Genomic DNA, 22125 nt, shown 5'->3' on the forward strand with positions numbered 1-22125 from the left:
CCAGGGACAAGTGCATGTACTTAAAGCAATGTTGACTTACGTGTTTGTATCTGTATGTATGTGTGCTCGTGCATGCCACATGTGTTCCAGGGCTTACAGGAGGCAGAAAATTGGATGCCAGGTCTTTGGAAAGAGCAGCAAGGTTTTAGCCACAGAGCCATTTCTCAGCACTGAAGATGCATTTTCACACTGTGTGTGGAAAGCACACTAGGTGGTCAAGCTTGTTAAGGTAATGAGTAATAGTGATGCGTGGTGTACAGCCCTCACATCCATTTAGAAGGACGGCCCAAATGGATTCCAAACTGGTCCTCACCTGAGTGCAGTTGGCTGTGGGGTGTGGGTAGGAAATGACCCTTTGAGATTAAATCTGCTCTATACACAGAAAATAAGCCGGAAGTTCTGTCAGCATGGAAGAGAAATGCCATTGTGGTGACATGGCAGGTAAAAGTGATCTAAGAAGAGCAGCAGTCACATGAGCAGTGGGCATCAGAATGATGCTAACAAAACCTTGAGTCATATGATCTTGTAAACAGAAACAGAAACCAGGCAAAACGTGTTACATAGCAAACAGTTCCATAAGCAGGAACGTTCAGAGTTGCAGGAGGAGATTTACAGTTCACCCTTACCTTCGGATTTGAGGAATGTAAACCAGTGGTCTTGAAACGTGATTCTGAGACCAGTAACATTAGTATCACCGGGAACGTGTCAGAATGAAAATTCTAAGGCCCTACCCGACCGAGATCTATTCCACTAAGGTAAGACTTGAGCACTATGCCTCTAAGCCTTGAATACACAAGACAGCATAGATATACTCTATACACTCGGGTACGATTTGTTTTTCTTAAGGTGGGAATAATGGGGGCACAGAGTACACAGCTGACTTATTTATGAATCAAGTAAATATTGATACTTCTGCAAAGTGACTTGGTGTATTCTGTGTTTGTACTACGTAACAACCAGAGTAATTCATTAAAATGCCACTGACTCATTGCTGTTTGAAGAAACAAGGTTACAGTAAAATTACCATGATCTCATTGGTCCTGTTCACACAGGCGACCAGCCAATACTTGTACTTTACTGAACACTGAGAGGACAGAGCCTTAATACCAGACCCTAGTATGAGCCAACATCAGTATATGGTGCTATTTCTGTCATAGCCTGAATTCACAGGTTCAGGAATTAAGGGCTGCAAACATTAGTGACGTCACTAGTTCTAATTAGCCATTAGCAAAATCTTTGCTACTTCTGGCCTATGATTTTATTATTCTGTTAGTCTACAGGTCATCGTTCCAAGTGGAAGAACGCGTCCACTAGGAGACAGAGCGATGACTACTGAGCGGCATGCGTGAACACTATTGGATACTGTGGGTTCCTCACACTCCTGAGTTATAGGCAAGAGAAGAGCGCCTGTGTTGGCTGCAATGACTGATCCTGTCCCAAGGGGAAATGACGCTACCACTACAACAGAGGTGTGACTGAGCATGTCTTGAATACAGACAACCCTTCAGTGTATCCTTTAGTCCTGCCACTCACTGTGATTACACTCAATGGAGAACTACAATGGTCTAAAGCACACAAGACTTCTGATGACCCAGACCCTTAGGAATGAAGGGTGGCTAACTCCCCAGGTAAATACCCACTGTCAGCTGAGGTGCTGAAGGCAAAGGGAATACAGAATGTGTGGTGAATGAAGGGAGTTATAAATAGTAGTTTATAACTACATAACTTCTTTTCCATCTTCTTTTCCTCCATTGGACATTCCTTCATTTACATTTCAAATGTTATCCCCTTTCCCCAGTTCCCTGTCCATAAACCTGCTATCCCATTCCCCCTCCCCCTTCCTCTATGAGGGTGTTCCTCCTCCCATCCACTCACCCCTTCCCACCTCCATGCCCTCTGACATCCCCTACACTGGGGGTGGGGGAGGTCCAGCCTTGGCAGGACCAAGGGCTTCTCCTTCCACTGGTGCCCAACAAGGTCATCCTCTGCTACATATGCAGTTGGAGCCGTGGGTCTGTCCATGTGTACTCTTTGGCATAACTTCTTACAGAAATAAGAATTTCTTCCATATTTGTTTGCAAATGTATTTTTCCTTTTTATCACCTTTTTCATAAATATAAGATACTTTCACTGTGTCATACAGTTAATCAGAGTTATGATCCTGTTATTGCCTTTATTTGGAAGTTAAATGTGATTTAAAGGATGCCAAGCTGACTAGGGATGGAAGTAGGATGGTTAATTCTATGTATCAATTTGATGGAGCATGGGATGCTGAAATAATTTTTTAAATGTTATTCATGTATCTTTGAGGGTATTTCTTGGTGAAGTACGTATTTGAACCAACAGAGGTGAGTAAAGTGGACTGTGTCTGCCTCCAAGGTGGGTGTGTCTGTCTCCAAGGTGGGTGTGTCTGTCTCCAAGGTGGGTGTGTCTGTCTCCAAGGTGAGTGTGTCTGTCTCCAAGGTGGGTGTGTCTGTCTCCAAGGTGAGTGTGTCTGTCTCCAAGGTGGGTGTGTCTGTCTCTAAGGTGGGTGTGTCTGTCTCCAAGGTGGGTGTGTCTGTCTCCAAGGTGGGTGTGTCTCATCCACCTGAAAAGCCTGAGAGGGATGAGCTCACCAACAGATGTTCCTGCCTGTCCCCACTTTGAAACCAGAACATCAGTCTTGTCTTGCCTGTGGTATGAAACTCAGACAGGAACCTGAAGCACTGCTCTCCTGTGGTCTTCACCTTCACGTGAGAACAACGCCATCAGTTATCCTGTTGTCTACCTTGTCAGGAGCAGACCATGGGACTTCTCAGCCCCTATAGCCTCATGACTCAGTTCCATGTAAAAACTTTCTCTCAGCAAAGCTTGTAGTGCAGACCCGAGATTCTCTTTAGACCAGTAAGCTGAGGTGGGATATCAAAAGCTTAAGGCCTGCCTAGACTCCATGTGTTCAAGGTCAGCTTAACTCTGGGTAACTTGGAAAGAGCCCATGTCACAAAGGCACTGTAGCTCAGAGAATTACTCACATGGTATGCGTGAGGCCTGGATTCCAATCCAATCCCCAATGCTCCAGAAAAGGTGTGTGTGTGTGTGTGTGTGTGTGTCTGTCCTACTGGTCCTGCTTCTTTAAAAATCTAGACTAGCACGTAGAAAAAGAACATCACTTACTAAAGTATGACCAGAACACTTAAAGGGAATTCAAGCATAAACTTAGAAGAAGATGCCCTAAAACAAGTTAGGATTCTCAATGATTTATCTCCATAATTCAGAAAGCACGATTTCCTACCATCTCCTTGCTTAATTGGTACTAATTCCCTTCCTGCTTGTTACTAAAGATATGATCGTATAAATAAAGCAAGAAGACTGCATCAATGCCAATTTTAAAAACTAATTGTCAATGTGATTTGTTTTGATTTGGCACTTTCTAGCTGAAGGTCCCTGGTTTCTATTAAAGCAGAAGTTTGTCACAAATGATCTTTACCATCCTTGCCCTACCAAAACAGCTCTGAAGCACGACCAATCAGTGGGTTCCTTGTGAGGCTTTGTAGGCACCAACCCAGCTTTCCTGAGCACCAATGGCAGGGGAAAGAAGAGAGGGGTGCTCAGCGGAGGATGAGGAGGTGGAAGAGAAGAGAGGACATGTCAAGGAACTTGACAAAAGCAAACAGGTTCCAGAGGCACCTGCTCTGGTCTTTACTCCCTGGTTTGCATGAACAGTATAAAAAGGCTGCTGTCTAGTTTATTTCCCTAATTTTATAAACAACAATTCTGCTTTGAACTTTAATAAAAGACCCAATGAAAAAAATAGCTAAGATTTTGAAAAGTTACACATTATCCTGAAAGATTCTATGTCAAATACTGAAAACCTGACACATACCAAATGAAACCCAGTAAGCTGAGGCCATGACTGACAGCAAGGTGAGACAGCATCCGCTTAGCTTACCCTCCTGATGAATAGTCTTTCCTTTCCTTTGACTACCTTTGAGTGACAATTTTGAAGTTAAATATTGGTATACTAGGACCAAGTATAGACTCATGCACTATTAGTTATTAAAAAGACAATGGAAATAACTAATTAAACGAGAAAATAACTAAATAATGAGAAGGTATGAGGATATTCTTTCTGGTCCTGAGTGAAAAGTCAATTGAATAATAAAGTCTAAACCTCTTTAAATGCCCAAATTATCTCTCCTGTTTCTTTGAAGCGACATCTGACAACTCCAGAAACTCTGATTTCTCCAAGTTCCTGGTGACACACAGCACCTTCTTGCTTTCAGGTTCTAGAACAGGAGCTCCTCCGCCTCCTGTAACAAAGCTTCATAGCTGCATGCAGAACTGATGACAGCACTGTTTACCTCGACTTTCAAACTTTATCATATTGAAAGCATGTGTTTTAAACTAATTTTATGGTGGTCTAGGTTGAGAACCAGAGCCAGACTTGACAGTGGCTACACCGTTGAGTGTCTAGGCTAGCCTGGCATAGTGAAATTCAGCATTGGGGCTAAAAAAATTAGCAAAGTCATGAAGAATCATGTATTTTAATATGGTTAAAAGTATCCTTTATACTTCTAATAAAATATACATTAAAACACTAAGAAATATTAAACAGAGACTACCATAATTATTCTGTTTATAACAAATATTAATATACTGATACTATTACACATTTCACAGTTACAGCCGTGATGACAGCTAATTTTGTAAAACAAAGCACAAATCGTCATTCTCATGTCATTATTGTCCGTAAATAAGTCATATTAGCTACATAAGATTCTGTTTGGATGTAATCCAATTTATTTAATGATTATTTATTAACTTATTAAGATAATTCAGCAACTACCAAATTTATAGCTTACACTAGCTTATTCTGAAATATGGAGTGGATTATCTACTGATTAAAAAAAAAAACCCATGAAATCTTTATTTAGTTTGCAACGGAAAATACGACATAAGTTCTTTGCCCCATCATGTGTCCCGTTCAGATTATGTGGATAGATCTAAAGTACTCAGCCCAACTCTGGCAAAAATCTGGGATCGCAGGTATGCACGGCCACATTTGGCCAAGTAGGAACTGAGTGCTATTTTTCTTTAATTTTTTGCAAGTTATGGCTTTTTAAGATCAAACATGTTGATAGCTGGTGATACACCTGCACGCGCGCGCGCACACACACACACACACACACACACACACACACACACACTTAGAACCTCTTCGGAAATTGACTCAGGACCATAAATAACAACTTAAACAGAGGCCTAAGGACTGAGAATGGCACTGCACTGAGAAACAAAACACATTCCAGAAAACCAAAGTAGGAGAGTTAGCCAAGGGAAAGCAAGCCACAGGCAAGGCTGTAGGCAGCTCGGCTGCACACTTACCACAAACTCTTCATCCACTTTACTTAATGTTAACTCCGCATCATCTTCCGGAACAGTTTCTTCTTCTAACTCTTCCACTGGGTATGATGGCCTGAAAGAACAAGATTTACTGAATGCTTAGAAGTTCTTAGTGAGATAAAACATGCCTTACGAGGAATGGTGAAGGCGCTTCCGTATGGGACCGCTCTCTTTGTTAACTTCAGTAAATCGATTGCTTCTGCCCCAAAATTTCAATGTTGAGAAAAGCAAAGATATCTGCCACTAGCTGTAAAAGGCACATTAACAAAAATAATTGATGCTGTATATACCGTATCTAACATGCTCACTCATATACGCACACAAAACAATATATGCATTACACTCCACTGAGCAGCAGTTCTACCATTAAACGCTCATCCTGTGACTAAAACATAGGGTCATTTCTATTGTTTGATATATAATACTTTAAAGATCATATTTGTAAATTTACTACCAGGCAGATCTTTTAAGATAAATTTGTCCATGTGAAATGGCTACATCGACAAGTTTGTACGTTGTTTGTGGTTTAACGAACTGTCAAAATTGGCTTCCAAAATGCTATCCTAATTTATACTCCCAAGGATGGTGAGGAATGGCATCTATGTTTCAAATTTTCTTCTAATATGCATAAAATAAAGTGTGCCAATAAAACAAATGAAAAAGTATCATTGTTTCTTTAAATTTCTTAATCATAGACGTGATTGAGCAACTTTATATATTTTAATTGATGATTCATTTTTAGTGAAACTCTCATTTATACTCTAACTTTTATAAATTAAGAAAATTAATGTTTTTTCTAGTTTCCTCCACCCCGTCTTTCAATTGTGTTTTATTCAATATCATTTAAATTTATATACTAAATTTTACATGTATATATATTTTGCAGCAAATATTTCCTTTTTATTTTTTGTTTTTATTGGATATTTTATGTCTTTACATTTCAAACATTAACCCCTTTCCCTCCTCTTCCATCCCTCATCGTCCTCCCGCTGCTTCTCTGAAGATGCTCCCACTTCTACCTCAACACCTTGGCATTCCGCTACACTGTGGAAAAGAGCCATCACAGGACCAAGGGCTTCTCCTGAGAGGCTCTGCCAGAGCCTTACTGATACAGATGAGGATGCTAGCAGCTAACCATAGGACTGAGCACAGGGACCCCGATAGAGGACTTAGAGAAAGGACTGAAAGAGCTGAAGGGGTTTGCGACCCCATATGGGGAACAACAATAGCAACAACCAGATCCCCCGCCCCGAGCTCTGGGGACTAAACCACCAACCAAAGAATACACATGGAGGGACCCATGGCTCCAGCCCCATATGTGCAGAGGAGGGTATTGTCTGGCATCAATAGGGGAAGAAAATTGTTTACCTAATCTAATCTGCTCCCTAGTTTTACTACTTAGAATCATGAATAATGAAGACTGTTATAATTCTTCCTAGATAGATTTGGCAACGTTTTCCTGTCCAGACCTTTGATTTAATATTACAGAATTAAAGCATTCCCTTGAGTCACACCTGCCTACATCTCTCTGATCTTTTACTATGTTTATAGTTTTAATTTTCAATTCACATTGATCTCAAATATGCTGTTTATTTTTCTAGAGATAGCAAGCTTGATTCTTATTTCTGAAGTCCAATTAGTGGTTCTAACACTAAAGTGTTGGACAACAATTTCTCTTAAGATCTACTTATTTTCACATTAAAAATTATCCAGACATATTTGCATTAATTGTGACAACTAATTCTAAACATATACATCTCAAATATTTTTAAAAAAATATACAGATCAACATGTAGTAGGAAAAAAAGTATTATGAACCAAATCAATCTTGTATAATAAATTTCCCAATTTTCATGACTTAGAATTAGATAATTATATCAAAAACAATGTTCTTCTAAAAATCGTTTGACATAGTTAGGAATAAGAATAACCGTCTATAAATAAGAAAGTTCTATGTAACACAAGTGATAGTTTCCAACATTCATTACTTTTCAAATGTTTTCCTTTCCTTTTCCATGTATATACAGTTCCTACAAATTATCCACGTCACAACCCATATTATATAACCAAATATTATACTAGAAACAAAGGAAGTGTGAATTGAATAGTGGTTGACACAGTAATAGCCTGCAATGCAACAATGACACACTGAGCTATGGATTTAGTAACTAACAAACTCGGGCAGCACATCATGTAATTCATCTTTTCTTGAAATCTAACCAACACAATTAGGGACTGCAGAGTCATTCTTTACAATGAACTGAATGGAAATGTTTGGGTTGAAGCAAAGGAAACTGCCATGTTTTACCTTGAAACTAAATGGATATCAGTTATTGAATATACTTATATCCAAAGACAGCTTAAATCATGGAAGTTTTAATAATTTTTGAGATTTTATCAATCCCCTTCTCTCTTCCATCCAAACTCTCCCATATATCAACTTCCTTATTCTCTTTAAGATTCAGTCCTCCTTTTTCTTCCATTGTTGTTACATACATAAGTGTATAACTGGGGTTGAGGATTTAGCTCAGTGGTAGAGCGCTTGCCTAGCAAGCGCAAGGCCCTGGGTTCGGTCCCCAGCTCCGAAAAAAAGAAAAAAGAAAAAAATAAGTGTATAACTATTCCTAAATATATTTCTTGTACTGTACACACACACATACACACACACACACACACACACAACTTTCAGAATTTTTAGAAATACTTATTAAAAGGAAGTAGATTTCCACAGACCATATGAAGCTCAAGAAGGGGGAAGACCCAAATGTGGATGTTTCAATCCTTCTTAGAAGAGGAAACAAAATACTCACAGGAGGTAGAGGGCAGAAGGGACTTGGGAGGAAGAGAAGGAGAGGGAGGGGGAGGGGGAGGGGGCAGGATCAGGTATGAGAGAAGATGGGGATGATATTCAGAGGGTCAGGAATTTGAACAGAGGTGTATAGCAATGGGGGATGGGAAACTGGGGTAGCCACCAGAAAATTCCAGATGCCAGGAAAGCAAGAGGCTCCTTGGACCCAACGGGGATGACATTAGCTGAAATGCCCAACAAAGGGGAGAGAGAACCTACAGAGACCATATCCAGAGGTTAGGACCCTGGTTGGGAGGATGGAGCCATTCACCCTTCTCAAAAATTTAAGCCAGAATTGCTCCTATCTAGAGGAAATACAGGGACAAAGAGTGGAGAAGAGACTGAAGGAAAGGCCATCCAAAGACTGCCCTACCTGGGGATCCATCCCATATGTAGCCACCAAACCCAGTCACTATTGCTGATGCCAAGAAGTGCTTGCTGACAAGAGCCTGATATGAATGTCTCCTGAGAGGTTCTGCTAGAGCCTTACTGATACAGATGAGGATGGTTGCAGCTAACCATTGGACTGAGCACAGGGACCCCAATGGAGGAGTTGAGAAAAGACTGAAGGAGCAGAAGGGGTTTGCAACCTCATAGCAAGAACAACAATATCAACCAACCAGACCCCCAGAGCTCCCAGGGACTAAACCACCAACCAAAAGTGCACATGGAGCGACTCGTGGCTCCAATTGCATGTATAGCAGAGGAATGCATTGTCTGGCATCAATAGGAGGAGAGGCCCTTGGTCCTGTGAAGGCTCGTTTCCCCAATGTAGGGGAATGCCTGAGAAGTGAGGTGGGAGTGGGTCCACAGGAGGGGAAGCATCCTCACAGAAGCGGGGGGGGGGGGGGGGGAAGAGGGATGAAAGAGGGGGGTTCTGGAGGGGAAACCGGGAAAAGGGATAGATAACATTTGAAATGTAAATACATAAAATATCCAATAAAAAAAGAAAAAATTATAAAGTAGATTTTTTTACATAAATGTAATTGTGCATGTATTAATATATTAACATGGAATATTATATACCACTTTCTAGCTGCAGGAGTTTGTTGAAATCTAAAAAACAATGCATACTTTATTTTTATCATGTTCTACCGTCTAACCTATGAATTAAATAATATCTAATAATCAGTAAATAAAATCTAACCTATCAGCTTTCAAAGATGAAATGTATATATTTTAATCATACCATAGAAAACCAATAGTTTCTGATTTTATTTATTCATCAATATTTACTAAACATATATGATGAACTAAGTACAATGCTAATTACCAAAGATTGTATATGATGAAGGATTGGTAAGAGTTGTACCTACAAAGCTATATCTGTAAACAAATTATTAAAATATCGTAAAAAATACACAATGTGCTTTCAGAAACCAACCAAAAGGATGGCAAGTGGCTTCTTCAGCGTTATTCTTGCCATTGAGCAAGGCAAAAAGAAAGTTCCCCACTCAGTGCTATTTTAATTTCCTATTCTACATAAATATGAGGTTTTCGGTTACCTCGACAAGCACACACAATAGTTGTGGGTATAAATACGAGCACAGAGAGAACTTAGAAAGGTTTTCCAAATTGGCAAGGATTACAATAACAACAAACAGGAGATGCACCGGATTGATGAAATCATTTCAGAGTGGATTTGGAAAGCATTCTGGTTGTGTCTATCTTTAATCTTTGGTGCACTGTCAGTTTAGATCAGTCAGCCCTTGTCAGTTTAATTAAACAGCTCTGTACTCCAGAAACAATCAAGACAAACAATAACAACAGCAAAACCCATTAATTCTGTAATAGCAATATTGTCTGTGAGGTAATAGTTACCTTTTCCAAGTGAAACCAATATATTTTAATGCTTCTTCAGCTAAACAATCAAGAACATAGCATACATGTTCTCCATAACCAGACTTTAATTTTGAAGGAGGAAAATCTGCAGTTCTCCCCTGAAAAGATAAAGATGTTATTTGTTGGCTGTATTCCAGAGGCCAAGATTGTTTCAGCAAAGAACTACTGAGCACATGTATATTTTGAACTCTTCAAATGACAAGATAAAGGTAATTCTCTTAGGCATTCATTCCTTAAGTCTTTTTAGTCCACTGATACATTTACACAAGTACAGATATTTTATGCTCAAAGTACCAAATTAAAAGGCACTTACATCCTCACCATACAAGCTTTCCAGACCTCTCAGGTCCACACCCTCAGCCCACCCTTATTATCACCTTAGGCTCAGCTTCGTTAAGAACTAGGATTTACTTAACTAGCTAGACTGCTGACTGTGCAGAATGGGACATGTAAGCTCAACACTGCTGTTCTGTGTTCCCCATCACACCTGAGAAAAATCCAGAGGCAGACTTGAGGGGTGACCTCTGTAACTGTGTTCAATCTAGAATTGTCATTTTTTAATATCTTAACTTATTGTTTCTGCTTCAAAGAATGTACTGTAGCCTACATACAGGACAAAAGACCTAACTTTCTGTAATTTCAAAAATATAAATGAATAAAGGCAGTTTCATCATAGCAGGGAAACAAATCAGTACTGAAAAATTGTCAGCAAAACTACTGGCATGGTAAAATGCATTTTAAAAAAAGGATACAGTGATTCACTTATTAGAAATTAATAAGTGTCAAAAATGTCTTACTGCCTTTCCCCTGGAGAAGCCAGAAATGAAAGTACAAATGAGAAATCCTAACAAAACCCAAATCCTTCCAAAGTCAGTTGTTTGCTTCATACTCTGAATCATCCCTCCAGGGGAAGAGCTGACCACCTACCTAAGAATCTATTTTTGAGGCTTACAAAAATTAAGAAAATTATTATTAATCTGGTCTATGTAACGTTTTTAGAAGTGGAATTCATGTTCCATATAATATCAACCATTCTGGGAAGCTCTTATTTTAAAATAAATTGGAAAATCACTCCTATCAGTCAACTATCGGTCTGTCTGTCTACTCTTCCAGAAGAGTCAAATAAAAGGCTCGCACCTGTTACTGAACTGCTACTACGGAAACCTGCAGTTTGAGAACATGGAGAAGAGAGCGCGTCACTTACAAAAGAGCGGAGCTCAGACAGGATGTTAGATATAGTTGCATTGGGATCGTCATATTCCTGAGGCTGCTCAAAGGCACGGCCAGTCTTGTTGATCAGCCAGGCAGCAAGAGTGCAAAACATGTAGAACTGCTCACCGGGATTGGTAGGCAGAGCAAAGTAGTGTCTGTTTCAAAGGGAGGATTGGTTGGTGAGATAAAGCAAATCAACAGTGAGTAAGTCACACAGACAAGTCTGAAGTTGCTAATTTTCCCCTCAAGCAGCCTTCATCAATACTATTGAGCTATCTAGTGAGTTATGGCACTCAAGAAGTTTTGACCCAGTATCAAGGGACAATCACTACACTACCCAAAATATTTGATCGACACCCCTACCCCAACCAGGGATGGAAGGCAGTAATTTTGGAGGATGACCTGAAGCTTTGGTCACAATCAATTAACTGGTCATCAGTCAGTCCCCCTACAAGTGGCGACTGTGGATTATGAGGCTCTTGGACTTTAAGAGACTAATAACTTACCATGGTTTTCACTGTCTGTGGCCTATCAGCTACGCCAGGCAGGTGCTTCCTTTTAGCTGCAGATTCAGATCAACTCCTTAAAATACTGCCAGCAGCAGTCCCCAGGCCTGCACAGCCATAACTTATGGGATGGAACCCAGCACAGGTACATTTCAGAGCTTCCCAGCTTAGATGGTCCAGGGTGGCAGAAAGGACCAAGGACCCCTGTCATGTCCCCCTGCATCACCACTGCTAACTTTTGCTAATTCCATTACTGTACTAGATACATTGCCATGAGGATATGATTTATACAAAGCGAGGGAGGACATAAAGGTACAAGTAGCATCATTCAAAAGTTAAATCAGAGATCTGATATGTTTTATGTAGCTACCACTATTACTAATACACGCACACACATATATATATATGAATTTAAGAAACTAATGACTTATGTTTTTACTATATCCATATATACAGTATACACACATGTGTACATATATATATACACACATATATATATGACATAAGAATCAGTGGTCTATACTTCTATTTTCTAAACTTTTTCCATCCAGAAAGTATAAAAGTTCTGGAAGAAAATATAAAGCTAGGAAATTTTTCATGAACTCCTTTCAGGCATAGGTTTACAAGGAATTTATCTACCAATAACTGTTTATTCCTTATTACCTGACTCTCCTCTAGGACAGAAGAAGGCACACTGACAGATGCTGTGGGCCTGAGATGAGGATTCTCAAGCATGAAGGTCCATCAGAATCACCCAGAGGGATTGAAAACTCAGATAGTTTGCCTCCAGAAGTTCTGAAAAGGCAGATCTGGACAAGAGCCTTGGAAACTTCTGTCTGTATTCCCAGGTGATGCTGACTTTTTGGTCTGATAGTGACACTTTGAACTCCTGGTTAGAATGTCTCCACACAAATGCATGGTACAAAGTATCTTGCTCAAGCTTAGAGTTTCAGTACAGCAAGGTATTAATAGAAGTGTAAGGCTATTTTCCCTTTGTTCGACAAATACATTTGAAAAACAACATTTTTATCAACACCGAAAATGTTGGCCATCTATGCTATTATGACCAACTCATTTTTAAATAATAATCCCAATCCTAAAACTTCTATTGTAGATCAGGATCAAGATGGTAATTTTTCTCCCTTACAGACTAATTTGGCATTGTGGACAGTTTGTATAAAAGCCCAAGAATCCTTCCAAATGTGTCTGGAAGAGGGTAAGAGCTCAAAACTGCCAAGAGAAATTATATGAGCCTACCCAGAGATGGTAAAAGAAAGTATGTTAGTTCTTTTTTATTTCTTCTTTCAGAATAAAACAAATACAAGTTTTAAAGTGAAGGAAAAGCAATAAAACAGTTATCACTAAGCTACCATGATTACCTGTGGGAGTTTTGTCTATCACTCTTGGCAACTAATGGCACTGCCTTCAGGATATTTCAAACTTTTCCCACCACGGCAAGCACGAAACTTTAGGCCCTATAATGAGGGCCATTCCAACACTTATTGTTTCTTTTGCCTTCTCCACTCTCCGGTTTCTAAGAGTATTATTGCAAAAGTATTAAGTCCTTTGAACCATAGTAATTAGCCCACAAGTTTACGTACTACATAAAAAGTGCTCCTCAACACGGTCCTAAGTAATCACAGTTGTCAGTTTAGGAAGTCTAGCGAAGGAAAACAAAAACTAGAAAGAGATGTAAATGATAAGGCCACTCATCTCTAGAGATCGTTTTTTTTTTTTCCCTTTCAACTGTGGGTATTTTATTACACTTAAAACAAGATTTGTGCTTGGTAGACGGTGCGTGTCTGTTTCAAAGAATAAACAGGCTATCTTCCCCAGGCCTCCCTGCCATTTCAAAACTTGTTTACTTTCTCCACAAAATGATCAGGTCTGAAAAACTCCACCTTCCTCGGTGCAGAAGTTCCCTTCCAGAGCAAAGAAGACAGAGGACTGGACGTGCGGATCCCCGCGTGGGGTCTGCGCCTCACGTAGGAGGGGGCGTCCCCCTGGGGCCCAGCCAGCACCCGGCGCTGGGGCACAGCACGCACCTGGACGGGGGCTTCAGATTGCTCTTTCGGAGTAGCTCCTCCTCGTAGCGGAGCAGCTTCAGCTTCTCCACTAAGTCTTCCATCACCACGAACATGTGGTAGGCCGCTCCCGGCCCGCGCTCCACCACCGCCTCCCCAGCGCCTTCCCCGCGAGCCCGAGACACCCCATCGTCCAAGCCCGACGGCGGGATCACCGCGGCCGCGGCAGCCATCGCTGCTCAGATCCACAGGGCCGGGCTGGACCCGGGCTAGGATCTCTGCGGCCACCGCCGCCCGCACCCCGCAGACCGCCCTGTCGCCAACGTTACCAGGCGACCGCAGGGCTGCCGGTCACCATGGCAACTAGACCCCGCCCCCTTTAGGTTCAGCCGGCCTCTCTAAATTCTCGCCAACCAAAGCTGGGTTTCGCCACGACGTCACGCCATGCCGGTCCCTGGCCTAGGAAGTAGCTCCGCCCTGTAGGCGTGGCGTTTATTCCCCCGCCCCTTCGGGGGACTTTCACGCGAGTCTTAAAGGCCCAGGCTCTTTAATTCTGCGTGCTCAGTACAGCCAAGAGGAGCGGAGGATCTGGTATTCTGCTCAGGGCTGCTGATTGAACCGACATCTGATCTTCTAGGTAGCAATTCAAAGGACTGAAACGAAGCGGAACAGAGTATTGGAGGCTATGCTTGCTCAGTGATTCTTGTTTTATGTTTTTCAAAGTGGGAAGTTATCGTAGTTGTGGTGAACTCAGGTTCATTTTCCCTCAGAAATACCACCCACAAGACTGCTTGTTTATTTCTTAACTTAATTGTTTATTAGATAATGCTAGGCTTACTAGTATATTCTAAATAAGACTTGATACAAGGGTAAGTAATCACTCCAGTTTTAGGAAAATGGTTGCTTGGAAGAGGGTGGCTTGGGAAAGGATTTATACTACACGCTCATCGCCCTCATAATCTGTTCCAAGCCCATGCAGATGTAAATTCTTGAGTACTAATGAAATCTGACAAAATATAGTATCTGGAAAGGAAGTTCTGCTTTGCAGCACTTACATTAGATAAGAAAATTTTTTCTATTACAGCTGCAGGTACTGACCTAGAAAACACATGGAGACATAACTGACCACGGATATGACTTATCCTTATAGTGCTAAGAAAAGTGCTGTATCAGGCAGTTTTCCTAACAGTTAAAAGTAAGAAGTGAAGCGAAGAGTAGTGCCAGGCACTTTTTTTTTTTTTTTAATCTTTTTTTTTCCGGAGCTGAGGACCGAACCCAGGGCCTTGGGCTTGCTAGGCAAGCGCTCTACCATTGAACTAAATCCCCAACCCCATACCAGCTACTTCTTAAGATGACTCTGAAGCAAGAGGTCAAACATTTGTCGGATTAGCCCTGTGCCTGTCAAGGGATCATCAACATGTTGTATCACACCCTAAAAACTGTAGAAGAATCATATTTTTGACATAGCTAAAGTCTGAAACATATTTGTAAAACCCTTGTGATAAGATGAAGAGTTTATCTTCCTCATCAGCCTTGTTTCTGATACTAATAAAGGTATCCGAATGAAGAACAACACTATTCATCAAATAAAAGACACACATAAAACTACTGATTGATGTAGAACATAAAGTAAGGGGAGATAGTCTGAGCATAAGTGGATTTCTTTTGAATTTCTCTCTCTCTCTCTCTCTCTCTCTCTCTCTCTCTCTCTCTCGTGTGTGTGTATGTGTGTGCATGTGTGTGCAATGAATAATGCATGATCATATGTGAGTGGGGGTATGTTCATGGAATGGTTCACACATGGAGGTCAGAGGACAACCTTCTGTATTAGTCCCCAACTACTTCTTTGAAACAGACAGCTTTTCTGTAAACTCCTAAGGCAGCAGTTCTCAACCTCGTGGGTCACGAGGTTGCTTTTGGGTTGGGAGGGGCTACATCAGACATCCTTCATATCAGATATTTATTTTATGATTCACAACAGTAGCAGAATTACAGATATGAAGTAGCAGTAAAAACAATTTCATGGCTCATCCCTACAACATGAAGAACTATATTAAAGGGTCATAGAAAGGATCATAGCATTACAAGAGCCACTGGTCTAGGGATTCTCCCATGTCTGCCTTTTATATTTCTGTAGGATTGTAAACCCACACTATAGTCCTCATCTTCATATAGGTTCTGGAGAACTGAACTGAAGTTTACACACCTGTAGCATAATGTTTACCCACTGAGCTTTATCTATAACCCAAGAATTGCTTTTTAAATACCATTGGTTTGTAAGTCATGGGCTAGTGACTATTAATAAGGACAAATGGGAAAATTGGGCTTGCTTCCAGCCCCTGTCAGATTAGTCTTTAATTTTCTTAGCTATTCTACAATAGTGATTACTCCCAGACATGACCGTATCCAATGACCACATATGGAAGTTGAGAACATTACAAGATGAAGACGAAGCCTTTTAGAAATACAATAAGAGTCACAAATATTTATATAAACAACAAGCATGTCGTGGCTTTTTAAATGATTCTTGAAAGGCTCTGGGGTAGTAGGGTGAATGTTCACTCGGGGCATGCTGCTTACACAAGATGTCCTGACACTCTTAGAAGGTCATGTAACACAGTAGGAAATAGTCAATCACTGCTTTCTGGGTGAATTTCCATAATGTATGTGTTTTGACTTGGGGGGAAAATAATACTTTTTCCAGAATCCAGCCATTTCCTTCCATGACTTGGCTTGGTTTGCAAGCAGGTAAAGAATTAGTTTTCCATTGAAAATATGAAGAAAGTAAAAAAGGAAGGAAAGGAAGGAAGGAAGGAGAAAAGAGGGCAGGAGGGAGAGAGGAAGGAAGGACAGAAGAAAAGAAGGAGAGAAAGGAGGAAGGAATGAGGGACTAAAGTATAAACTATCCCCAATAATTCTGGCACATAGACAATGAAAAGAGAAAATCCAATTCTTCACCACATTATGGTTTCCCACAGAGGGAAAATAAGAAAGAACACAGAAGTATCATTCAACTTTAATAAGGCCAGATGTTTTCACATTTCTTTATTTGTCTGGAAGAGCTGCCAACAGCCAACCGCCCTTTTCTTGGTAGAAGTAGTTCCCTTCACGAGAATATCCACTCATAACCTCTTCGAGTTATCTCAGCCACGCGGAAGCTCCATACTGTATTTTTAATAGCTTTTTCCCCCCTGCAAGACTAACGCTTTGACGAAGGAGTTAGATAGAGCTTAAAGAGTTTGGAATGTGGCGGTAAGAGCAGACTTATCCTCTCAGTCCTCTTGACCACTATTTGTGGTCAGGCTTCAGATCATTTCATTTCTTACACACCGTCTATGACATAGTTGGAAGTAGTTTGTAAGACTTTGAAAAAAAAAAAAAGCCTTTCTATGCGTGTATGCAAGCTAATCTCGGAGAACTCAACAGAATCCCTGCCAAAGCTGGTTTAAGCTAAATGGATTTCCGTGAAAGGTGCTTAGCAAAGCTGATAGCAAAACGGAGACGTTGAGAGATGGAGGTAGACTGTCTTGGGGAGCCTCCCAATTCAGGCAGTGCGTCCTGCAAGATTGGGCAGGCTTAAAAAAAAAACCCAACTCTTTCTTTGTTAAGCCAGCCTAGTGGGAGGGTTTTGGGTCCTGAAGAAAGAGCTCTCCTGACTGTAATAATGGTCTTAACAGAGGTATAGATTAGCTATAGTGGCAAGTTAATCCATTCTCTCTCCTGCACATGCTCTGTTTGACTTCTGCCTTCTGCCATGAGTTGGCGAAACCAGAAGCCATCGCAAGGAGCTGCTTAAACAGGTATGCCATCCTCTTGGGCATCCCAGAAACCACAATCAATCTTTATAAGTTTCTTAATCTCAGCTGCTCTGTTAGATCAACAGGGACCAACTAAACTAAAATACCATTTTTTTTTCTCCCGAAAACGCTCAGTACCACCCATAGGAAATGCGAAAATGTCAGAAAAATCACCAGTTAAATAAAAATGTCTTTGCAATTGAAACTATAAGGCTGAAAACTTTAATTCCTTTGATTTTTTTTTTTTTTTTGGTCCCTCTTGGGTTATGTGACTAGGCCTAGGCTGGAGAATTAAATTACACACTGATAGCTTGACAGAAGAAAAAGCACGTACATTTTATTTAATAGCTTCCTATGCATATGGAATCCTGCTTAAAAAGAAGCAGTTAAGATCAAAAGCATATATACTCTGCTTTTTTATTAATACAAATGTGAATGATACATATATAGTGAAATTGTAAGACAAAGGGAAATAGATTCAAGCCTCTAAGGGTGATAAATTATTATGTGTATTTAAAACTAATAAAAGATAAATGTTTTATATGTTTATCTATACACATTTATTTAAGCAGCAACTTCTAATGTCCAGCAATAAAAGCCTGATTCTCTTAGGATAGAGAAGAATCTGTCTCCTGGGAAACCAGATCTGCTCTTAAGCGGCAACTGAGGTCAGAGAGAGTGCCTGTGTCTGATATTTTGCAAGTGCCACACAGTCAAACCAATCAATATTCAACATCAGTATCTAGGCAGAAAGTTTTAAATTCCTTCAGACTGGTAGGTGCTGTGAAAATCCTCGAAAGGGAAAAGGTCATATTCAAATGTGAATGTCGGAATGGATCCCCTAAGTGGAATGAAAGCAAATAGCCAATGCTCTGTGTTCTAAACCAGACCCGTGGGTAACGTGAGCAAAGGAACCCAAAGAATTTAGAAAGGAGCTACAGGGAGAGCTCAGAGTTTCCCACTTTTCATAGACAAACTAAGGAACATTTACTGCAGGTGGAGTAACAAACCAAAAAAAAAGTAAACTCCAAAAGAAGTGTCTAAGTCGGGAAATAAATCTATTATTTTTATGGGGGAAAAGTGCTTAAGCCTTACTGAAATCTAAGTGTGTAATAGAGTTTTTATGAATGAGAAGATCAGAGGCATTGCCAAGCTTGTAAACTCCACGTCACTCAAAGAACTCGAATCAGTGCTTTACACGTGAAAATACACTTTAGAGAAATACACGGAAGGAATTAGCTGCCTAATTACAGTGAGACTTTTTATCACAGGAGTAAGTAGGAGATGGTCTAGAAATAGACAAGGCTTTCTCTGGAAAGTTAGTACACTGTCGAGGAGGGGAAAGGTGAACTTGGTCACACCATGGGCCATCCACATAGAAACAATCACATTTTATTTCTAAATCCCATCGTTTAAATTCCCCTTGTATTAAAGACACCATTTTAAAGTACATTCATTCTATGAGAGAAAGACAGATAATTGTTTACTTCAGTGATGGATTTTATAAAAATAAAAAAAGGTATATAAAAACTTAGAAGGCAAGCTCATAATTTAGCACCAAAGGTATGAAAATAGGAATAGGTAATAATCAAAGAAGAAAGATGTTTGTGATGCATATAGAAAGAAGATGCCCATGGGTTGGTCTCTAAAGCACATAAAGTGACCGTTACAAATCCACGTTAGGGACCCTTATGTGATCTTCATTTGAGCTTCATGAACTTGATAGCATGAACATTTTAGACTGATTGTTTCTTGTTTTGTGTACCTGTGTGGGAATTGCTCTTTGGACTGTGTGGACTTTTGAAAATATACCTGGCTACTACCCGTTAGACTTCAGTAACACCCACATTTGTTTTGATGACCAAAAATGTCTTTAGAAATTGTCAAATGCCCTTTAATGGTGTGTGTTTAGTGGGGTTGGGAGGGGGTGGTCACTTCTGGTTGAGCACCACTGTCCAAAACTTTTGACATTGCAAAAACTTTGACATTGCAAATGGCTTTTAAAGAGAGGCTAACCAAAGGTTAAATGAATGCCTTGTACGCACAGAATATTGGAAATAGAAAATTCACCTTCTCAAAGACAGGGCATTTTTGTTATGCAAGAATTTGTTTTGCCACAAGCATTGATTTTGTAACGATTTGAACATTGTACATTGGTGTGAGTCCCAGTGCTTAAGGATGACCTTTATGCACGGAAGCTATGTCTGGGGCTTCTTACTGTTAAAGAGACTTGATTTAGTAATGTATTAAAGTTCAAATTTGAACAGTGTTATTCTGAAGTTTTTAGTTTGCTATTCAAATCGTAGTCAGCTTACACATGTAGATTTGTTACCGCCAAACATAAGGGGTGATTACAACTTATATATAGATTTTTAAACCACTGACGAATCTGCTGAGCTTGTTTTAACGGCGTTTGGCAGACAGATCCAGATATTGATAACTCTTCTCAGTCTGAAAGTAAAGGGAAAGAAAAGTGATAGATTCTAGTAAGTATTCTAACACAAAAACATGGATGCAAAGCTAATTTTTTAAGTTATTCACTTATAGCTATGGTTGGAGTATGTACCCCAGAAATCGTGTTTCAGACTTGGTCCTTGGTGCAGCACTATTGGGTGGTAGAGTCACATGGGAGCTGTTTAGATGAGGGGAGGGCAGCCTTCCAGTCTCACGAATGAATCAATGTCTAATATAATGTACTTGCACTTCCATTTTCTGCTATAGGCTGGTTCCCCCGAGTGACCTTTCCCCTAATCTTGGACTTCCCAGCCTATAGAACTGAAAGATTTATTTTAACTACCTAATCTCAGGCGTCTGTTATAGCAGCAAGGATAGATTAGGTTAATACATAGAATAAACTTAACTCACAAGTTAGTTTGTTTTTCTAATATTACCAGATCCTATTTATTAGATATTTTGATATCAAATATGCACAGGTAATTTTTAGCATAATCCTCACTGCTACGTGTTTGCTTTTTATTATTATGGTACTTAGTGTCACAACTTTCAATGAATGACATATGCTCAATCTTGAAAATAAATTGTCATCTTAAACTTCCAGAGAGTGCAGAGAGTCCTGGGGTCGAATGGAGAAGAGATTCTTGTCCAAAAGTACCAAGCCCTAACATGCTCTGCTTCCCTGAGTTAGGAGGAGAAATGATTCTACAACCCTTTCCCTTGGGCTTACCTCATTCTGCAGGCAGTTGTTTTCTACTAATGGAATTCTTCTAACCCCATTAAGATTACACTTAACTGTGTCAACTAATTTTAACTCTCAAGGTGGGTAAATATCACCCAGTGGCATTATATTCTTCAACGCTTTGATGGGCTCAGTGATTTAATTTTCTTACGGGAAAATGAACTATACGTGTGAAGTACTGAGTAAGTAACATCTGTATAGGTTATGGCAATGATTGTTTAAGGAATTCAAGAGTGCTGTCTCTCTCTCTCTCTCTCTCTCTCTCTCTCTCTCTCTCTGTGTGTGTGTGTGTGTGTGTGTGTGTGTTAGGGAGAGGGGCTTAAGGTAGATGACTTCTTTTCAGATTTTTTTCCTTCTATTGAAAATAATTTTTTTCCCTATATAATGCATGGTGGTTTGAATAAGAATGACCACCACAGGGTCACAGATTTGAGTGCTTGGCCATAAGGGAGTGGCTCCACTTGACATGGATTAGGAGGTGTGCCCTTCTTAGAGTACACATGGCTTTGTTGGAGCAAATGTATCATTAGAGGTTTCAAATATTCAAACGGGCCTTCCCCAACCCCCTCTGTCTGCAGATCAAGATGTGGAATTCTCAGCTACTCTCCAGCACTGGGTCCACCTGCATTCTGCCATGTTTCTTGCCACGATGACAATGGGCTAAACTCTGAACTGTAAGCCAGGCCTGACTAAATACTTTTCCTTATAAGAGTTAACATGGTCATGTTTTCTCTTCAAAGCAATAAAACATTGACTAAGCATAGTATATGTCTTAGTCATATTTCAGTTTCCCCTCCCTCTAACCTCTCCCAGTTCTTCCTCACCTCATGGCTCATAAAGATTCACTTCCTCTCTGTCTTTATTAGAAAGCAAAACAGATTTCTAAAGGATAATAATAAGATATAATAAGCTAAACAAAACCATTGGAATCAAACAAAATAAACAGATGAAAAAAACAGCCCAAGTAAAGGCAAAAGAGTCAAAGACCCACTCACTCATTTGACCACTGAGGAAGGCAGATGACTTTGCAGTGTGAATTTTAGTGATGGGCAATGGTACATAAAAGGAAGTATAGAACAATGACAATTGATTCCAAAGATAATTTTCATAGTTAGGGTAAATATATTCTTAAACTGGGATAAGTGGCAACTAGAATTGTGAGAAGGGTGACAGTTAGCCAATATTAGGAGAAAGAACTTTTTATCTGGTATATATACTAAGACATAGGCAGCCCTACAGAGCTTCCCCATATGGGAGAAGAATGCTAATTTTTATGGCTTTGTCCCCCTGGATGCATTGAGCTTTCCCAAGCACCTAT

General features: G+C 40.1%; 1 protein-coding gene across 1 annotated transcript in view; it reads right to left on the reverse strand.

Annotated features, from left to right (window-relative positions):
* Ift57 (intraflagellar transport 57) overlaps positions 1 to 14091 on the reverse strand; it is a 65194-nt gene extending 51103 nt beyond the window's left edge. The window contains 4 exon segments of the mRNA NM_001107093.1: positions 5365 to 5455; positions 10052 to 10170; positions 11277 to 11439; positions 13836 to 14091. Coding sequence (NP_001100563.1) covers positions 5365 to 5455; positions 10052 to 10170; positions 11277 to 11439; positions 13836 to 14047 — 585 coding nt within the window. The 5' untranslated portion in view covers positions 14048 to 14091.
* Between the last annotated feature and the right edge of the window lie 8034 nt (positions 14092 to 22125).

This window comes from Rattus norvegicus, chromosome 11, assembly GCF_021556685.1.
Source record: "Rattus norvegicus strain SHRSP/BbbUtx chromosome 11, alternate assembly SHRSP_T2T, whole genome shotgun sequence".
Lineage (NCBI taxonomy): Eukaryota > Metazoa > Chordata > Mammalia > Rodentia > Muridae > Rattus > Rattus norvegicus.